General features: G+C 38.3%; 1 protein-coding gene across 1 annotated transcript; it reads left to right on the top strand.

Moving 5' to 3' along the window:
• Positions 1-2,178: 2,178 nt before the first annotated feature.
• LOC123233696 (olfactory receptor 1L4-like) lies at positions 2,179-6,831 on the top strand. Its single transcript, XM_044659754.1, has 2 exons — positions 2,179-2,203; positions 5,876-6,831. Exons 1-2 carry the CDS (start codon positions 2,179-2,181, stop codon positions 6,829-6,831), a joined length of 981 nt encoding a protein of 326 aa, XP_044515689.1.
• The last annotated feature ends 330 nt before the right edge of the window (positions 6,832-7,161 follow it).

Here is a 7,161-nt window from a genome sequence, read left to right as displayed (position 1 = left end):
CTGCCTCCCAGGGATGTTGTGAGAATCCAATGAGGAAACAGGTGTAAAGTACTTTATTTACCTTAAAAAGCAATCATATCCATGCCAATAGCTATAGCAGTATTGGTAGCCATAATTGCACAAGTGCAGGAATAAAATGTGTGCATGGTTAGAATGTGTGTGTACAATGAGGGTGCAAATCGAACCCAGGCAATTAGGACATATGTGTGCAGAGAAGTCAGGGCACAGATATAGCCCTTAAATGTGATATATTCTTCTTCACCTCTTTATTCTCTTTTTTCATTCCTCAGGGGTGATGCACAACATAAGACAACCAGCAAGGTAAGAGAGCCAGAAATCACTTTACCAGAGTGGGAACTCTTCCACACAATGTATCTGCAAAGTCAGGCAATTAATTACAGGTACATGAAACCATCACAGAGTCCAGGTGAGCCCTCTGTGACTCACTTGCCTGGGTGCATGAGAAAATTGGCTTCTCTCCCTAGCACCATCTTACTATTTACTTTCTCAGCTTTCTTGGATCCTGAGGAAATCTTCCAGGATGATTTTCTGGGGAAGGGGGGGGGGGAATAATCACAGTTCTAGGACTCTGACACCTGATTCTCTGAACCCAATGAATGTCCTGTTGTGTGTGTCCTCTAAATGTCCATATTACCTCCTGTTTGGTCATTTTTAATCTTACTGCTTCATTTCTGTGCCTTCACTTCTCTACCTCTGGATTTTTTCTTATTATTCTGTTTCCAGTCAGCTCCTGGATATTTCCAGAGCCCCTTCCTTGATACAGATTACAGGCCACAGAGTTACGGAGATCTAGTTGCCACAGGAATAAGCTTACTTCAGAGAGAAAAATTCACTTGCCAAAGGACAGACAGATTAATGGCAGAGTCAGAACTTGAACCCAAATCTCCTGACTTGCATGACAATGCTCTTTTCTACTATATCAACCTGTTTTATCAAAATGGGATGTATTGGTTATGTATATAATTACATGTATGTATGTATGTATGTAAGGGGAAAAGGAGATATATGGATATAGAGATCTTTTTTCTTGTATACTTTTCTCCAGTATCTTTCCTTACTTTTTCTTTTTTTTTTACTCCTTCTTTTTCTTCTCCCTCTCTTTTCTTCCCCTCTTCACTTTTCCCCTTTCCTATCTCTTCCCTCCTTTTTATTTTTTCTCTCCTCTTTTCTCCCTCTCCTTCCCCATTCCTCTCATCTTTTCTCTTTTCCTTCATCTCTCTCTCCTTCTTCCTCCTCTTCCCCGCCTCTTTCTTCTTTTCTTCTTTTTAACTACTTCCCCCTTCTTCTTTTCTCCATCCCTCTAATAATTTAATCTGTAAAATAAAGGTGTTTGATTAGATGGATTCTCAGGTCTCTTCCAGCTCCAGAGCCATGATCTTATAAGGCCTTGCCCAGACATTCTCTTGTTGTTTGGCAAGTCACTTGAATCCTTATTTTCTTCATTTGTAAAATAGGAATATTAGTAATTTAAATGCCTATTTCACAGTATAATTATAAAGAAAGTACTTTGTATACCTTAAAGCACTATTGAAAAATGAATTCATTTCTTTCTCTCTCTTTGTTCCTTTCTCACTTTTCTCCTTCCACCCTTCTTCATCTACTTTTCTCTCTCCCCATCTCTGCTTTCTGGTTCATTTTTCCTTCTTCTACTCCTTCTGTCCCTACTTCTGTCTCCCTTTCTACTTCTTTTCTCCCCCTACCCCCTTTTCCTCTTTCTCTCTACCTTTTCCTTCTCTTTTTCTTTCTCTCCATGTCTTCCTGACTCTCCCTTTCAACTACCTTTTTTAAAACAACTGTTTACTCCCATTTTCTTTCTCTCCCTTTCTCTCCTCTTTCCCCATTCTCTCTTTTTCTTTCCTTTTCCTTATCCATTTCTCATCAATACCAATTCCTTTTCTCACTTTCTCTCCCTTCTTTTCTTCCCCCTTTCCCATGCTCTTATCTCTTCTTTTTCCTCCCCTTCTCTATTCCCCATCTCCCTTTTCCCTCATTTTCTTTTCCTCTCTTCCCCTCTTTTCCTCTCCCTCCTCTCTTTTTTCTTGTTATTCTCTCCTTCTCATCTGTACCCCTTACATAGGAAGTACTGGTCCCCCAACTTGTCTTTCCTGAGATAACATCACCCTATGATCTAAGAACTTCAAGTCCATCTGTGAATATATGGCATCCACACCTGGACATCAAGGTGAGTGTTGAGATTCAATGTCCAGAACAACTACATCATCAACTCCTATTTGGCAAATTGGGAATATCCTTTCCATAACAACTTAATACATTGGGTAAAATCACTCTAATTTTAGATCATAGTTTTGATATCATGCATTTACATGAAGATGCTCTTGGTTCTATCTTATAGTTAGGTACCACAGGGTGTATGGGATAGAGTGCTAAATTTGGAGTCAGAAGGATCCAAGTTTGAGTCCTGTCTCAGATGCATATTAGCTATGTAACCCTGGGACAGTCACTTAACATCTTTCATCCAGTTTCCTCACCTGTAAAGTGCAGATAATAGTGCCTATATCACAGAGCTGTTATGAGGATCAAATGAGATAATATATATAAAGTATTTCATTAACCTTAAATTACTAATGTTAACGATTCTTATTATTATCTTCCCAAATGTATATGCATTCTAAACTTTAAAGTGCTACATAAATGTTACCTATTATAATTTCAAAAATATTATGTCCAGAACTAAACATAGCACTTTAGGATAGAAGATAGTCAGATTTATACCCTTAAATACACACCCTTTGCTCTGGATACCATAAACTGTGAGAATGTAGCTTTTGGATAATGGCAATTTGACCATCATGTCATTCTGTTGACTGATGTGCTTTCAGTTCTCTAAAATTCCTAGATCTTTTTCACAAGATGTAGTGACACCTCTCCAATCGAATATTTGTTGTGATTTTTCAGTTATTTCAGTTGTGTCCAATTCTTTCAGTTCCATTTCAGGATTTCTTGGCAAAAAAACTGGATTAGTTTGCCATTTTCTTCTCCAGCTCATTTTACAAATGAAGAAACTGAGAAAAACAGCATTAAATTATTTGCCCAGGATTTGTAGCTAGTAAGTGATTGAGGCCGTATTTGAACCCTGAAAAGATGAGTCTTCCTGACTTCAGGCTCAGCACTCCATCCCCTGAGTCATCTATCTGACCCCAGTGCAATATTATGTAGTAATTTTTAATCCAATAACAGAACTTTAATTTGTTCCCATTTTTTTCATCTTATTTGATTCTTGCTTGTCAAAAGTTTTGGAAGGGATCTTATATCAACTCCTCTACATTTGCGTTATTTGAGAACTTCACAAGTTTTCCTTCTCTGGCTTCATTGTTAAAATTTTACCTTTAATAACCGTGAGATGAAGGAAAACATTCAAGTAGTTCCAAATCCGCCTAACTGCACTATTATCTAGCCCTCATTTCTCTAACTTGTTCATAAAAGAGCAAGAGTGGAGCTTTTTTTTAAAACCCTTACCTTCTGTCTTGGAGCCAATACTGTGTAAGGCAGAATAGTGGTAAGGATAGGCAATGGGGGTCAAGTGACTTGCCCAGGGTCACACATCTGGGAAGTGTCTGAGGCCAGATTTGAACCTAGAACCTCCTGTCTCTAGGCCTGGCTCTCAATCCACTGAACTACCCAGCTGCCCTCAAGAGTGGAGCTTTTGTCAAATATCTTGCTAAGTATACTGCAGCTATAATATTCTTCTATCTACTCAGCCCATCAGAAAAGGAGAGGTATTAGTCTATATACCATAAACTGGTTTTAATAAAGTCATACTAGTTCTTAGTGATAAAAGCTTTTCCTATGTAAAAACTCATCTTTAATATGCTCTACATTTTTTTCCAAGCAGACAAGTTAAATTCTTTTTGCAAATGAAGCCCTTGCCTCTTTGTTGAGAATTGTCATTTGCCAGTCCTGTAACATCCCTCTTTGTGATTTACAATGATTCAGCAATCACATCTGCCCGTTCCTCCTAGACCCTAGTGTGTAGACTTAAACTCATTGAAAGCAACTATTTGCCACCCTTTTTCCATAACCTTATTCATCATTGTTTTCCACTCTCTAGTAATCATCTATTTTGTACCTTTAAATCCAAAAATCTTATCCTTGTAGGAGAAAATTGTAGCAAAATAAGAATTGAAGTCATTTTAATCATCATCCATTGTCATTATCTTATCCACTTCAGAGAGGAGTCCTGTTCCATCTTTGATACTTTTCTTATCTACAAAATCGCTTATAAAAATCCTTTTTTGTTCAATCTTAGTATTCATCAAGCATGGACTTAAGCATACTTGAAGTTATTCTAGGACTATACTTTAGTATTCCTCCTCTGTTATTTATCTATTTCTGTCATTTATAAATACCGATCTAGATAGTGGCCAGCTTTATTGTTTCATTAATATAAGGAACTCCTAATGGAAAAACTTTCCTCTACCAAATTATGCCTGTATCTTCTCTGTAATTTAGTCTTAGAAAGCTGTCTAGAGGAATATCAAACAGGCAGTCCCCAGGCTACATTACTGCCCTCAATACTATTGAGTGCAGGCTGGATTAAGTCCAGATAGACCTAGGAAATATCTAACAAATTAAGTAAAAATATACTTCTAATTGTTCAGTCAGTTTAGTCATGCCCAACTCTTTGCAACCCTATTTGCATATTTTTTTTCAAAGATAATGGAATTGTTTGCCATTTCTTTCTCTGGTTCATTTTGTAGATGAGGAAACTGAAGCAAACAAGATTAAATGACTTGCCCAGAGTCATACAGCTGGTAAATTTCTGAGATTTCAATTCAGGGAGATGAGACTTCTTGACTCTAGACCCAGTGCTCTGTTCACTGTACTACCTAGCTGCCCTATCAATACAACTAAAACATAGCAAGAAACCTGGAATCCTAACTCCTAGCCTAGTGCTTTTTCCATTCTACCAGGTGACTTGTTAGAATATAAAGATCCTTCTCATCATGAATGTTTATATAGAATGGAATGATAGAATTTTTAATTGATAAAGAAAAAGTCTTAGAGTCAGAAGAACTGGATTTGAGTTTTGGTCCCTGCATTTATTACCCATGTGACCTTAAGCAAATCACTTGATCTATCTGAGCCTTATTCTAATCTTTAAGATGGAGAGAAGTCTATTTGCATCACCTGACTCACAGAATTGTTTTGAGAAAAGTACTGGGTAAACTTGAAAATACAGAGTGTCCCAAGAGACTTAGTTTAGCTTAGACTTTAAAAATCTTTTATGTTGGGGATGTGATTGGGGATGTAGACTCTAAACAATCACTCTATTAAAAATATTAATAAGGGGGCAGCTGGGTAGCTCAGTGGATTGAGAGCCAGGCCTAGAGACAGGAGGTTCTAGGTTCAAGTCTGGCTTCAGGCACTTCCCAGCTGTGTGACCCTGGGCAAGTCACTTGACACCCATTGCCTACCCTTACCACTCTTCTGCCTTGGAGGCAATATACAGTATTGACTCCAAGACGAAAGGTAAGGGTTTTAAAAAATATTAATAATATGCAAATAGGTCTTGATCAATGATACATGTAAAACCCAATGAAATTGCTCACTAGCTATGGGGGTGGGGGTAGGAGGAGAGGAAGGAAAGAACATAAATCATGTAGCCATGGAAAAAAATTATAAATTATTAATTAAATAAATAAACTTAAATTTAAAAATTCTTTTTATGTTTCCTAAGTTTAAATAAGGTTAAACTTATTAAAACTTGACTGCACTAAAACTTTAGAGACATCCTATACTATAGAAATAGAAGCTACCCTTAGATCATTCTTCATACTTTTAATATAATAAAGCAACCTTTATTGATCTATTAAACTTTCCCTGAGAATTCCAGATACCCTGAAGGAAAAGAATGACAATAGTAGCTGGGGCAGCAGTAGCACCTCTGGATTCATCCTCTTGGGACTGTCCTCAAATCCTCAGTTACAAAAGCCGCTCTTCATCATATTCCTCAGCATGTACATCGTCATACTCCTTGGGAACTTGCTGATCATTCTAGTCATCCGCTTGGACTCAAGGCTTCATAGTCCCATGTATTTCTTTCTGAGCATCTTATCCTTCATCGATATCTGCTTCACCTCTGCCATCGTGCCCAAGATGCTGGTGAATTTTCTGTCAGAGACAAAGGCCATCTCCTACATAGGCTGCCTAGTGCAGATGTACTTCTTCATGGCCTTTGGAAACACAGATAGCTATCTTCTGGCCTCCATGGCTATTGACCGCTTGGTAGCTATCTGCAATCCCTTACAGTATGGCATGGTCATGAGCCATGGGCGCTGCATCATCTTGGCAGTGGTTTCCTGTGTGATCTCACACCTTCACGCTCTGCTGCGTGTGCTGCTCATGTCCCGCCTGTCCTTCTGTGCCTCCCATGTCATCAAACACTTCTTCTGTGACACCCAGCCTGTGCTGAAGCTTTCGTGCTCTGACACCTCTTCTAGTCAGGTTGTGGTCATGACAGAGACCCTGGCTGTTATTGTGACCCCATTCTTATGCATAATTTTCTCCTACCTGAGGATCATTGTTGCCATTCTCAAAATCCCTTCTGCATCGGGAAAATGGAAGACCTTCTCCACTTGTGGCTCCCACCTTACCATTGTGGTATTGTTTTATGGAAGTATCATCTATGTTTATTTCCGGCCCCTATCCAGTTACTCTGTGGTCAAAGACCGGGTGGCCACAGTCATGTACACAGTGGTCACCCCCATGTTGAACCCCTTTATCTATAGCCTGAGGAACAAAGACATGAAACAGGGTCTAGGGAAATTGAGGGATAGAATAAAATTCTAGAAATCATAGACTCATGGCACCAGAGACTCATAGAATACTAGAAGTGGAGAGATCATTAGAACATAAGAATGCTAAAGTGAAGGAATCTTAAAATAGAAAATGCTATAACGTGGAACATAAAGTATGAAAACTGAGAGATTTTAAAGGTCATCTAAGTTCAATTGTCTTATTTTCCAGATGAGGGAGTTAAAGCCCAGAAGGGTAAAGTAACTTTCCAAGGTCATGAAATTAATTATTGCTTTTTACAGTGAAAAGATGTATACTAGGGAGAACAAATATAAGAAAGAGTTCTATGAGTTTGGGATAAATGTGCATGATGAATAGACACAA

This window comes from Gracilinanus agilis, chromosome 2 (assembly GCF_016433145.1).
Source record: "Gracilinanus agilis isolate LMUSP501 chromosome 2, AgileGrace, whole genome shotgun sequence".
Classification (NCBI taxonomy): Eukaryota; Metazoa; Chordata; class Mammalia; order Didelphimorphia; family Didelphidae; genus Gracilinanus; species Gracilinanus agilis.
This window is presented reverse-complemented; position numbering and strand designations above follow the sequence as displayed.

Coding starts and splice junctions, on each gene's coding strand:
- LOC123233696 (XM_044659754.1), top strand. CDS start 2,179: ATGGCATCCACACCTGGACATCAAG. Junction 2,204..5,875: donor ATCCACACCTGGACATCAAG/GTGAGTGTTGAG, acceptor TGAGAATTCCAG/ATACCCTGAAGGAAAAGAAT.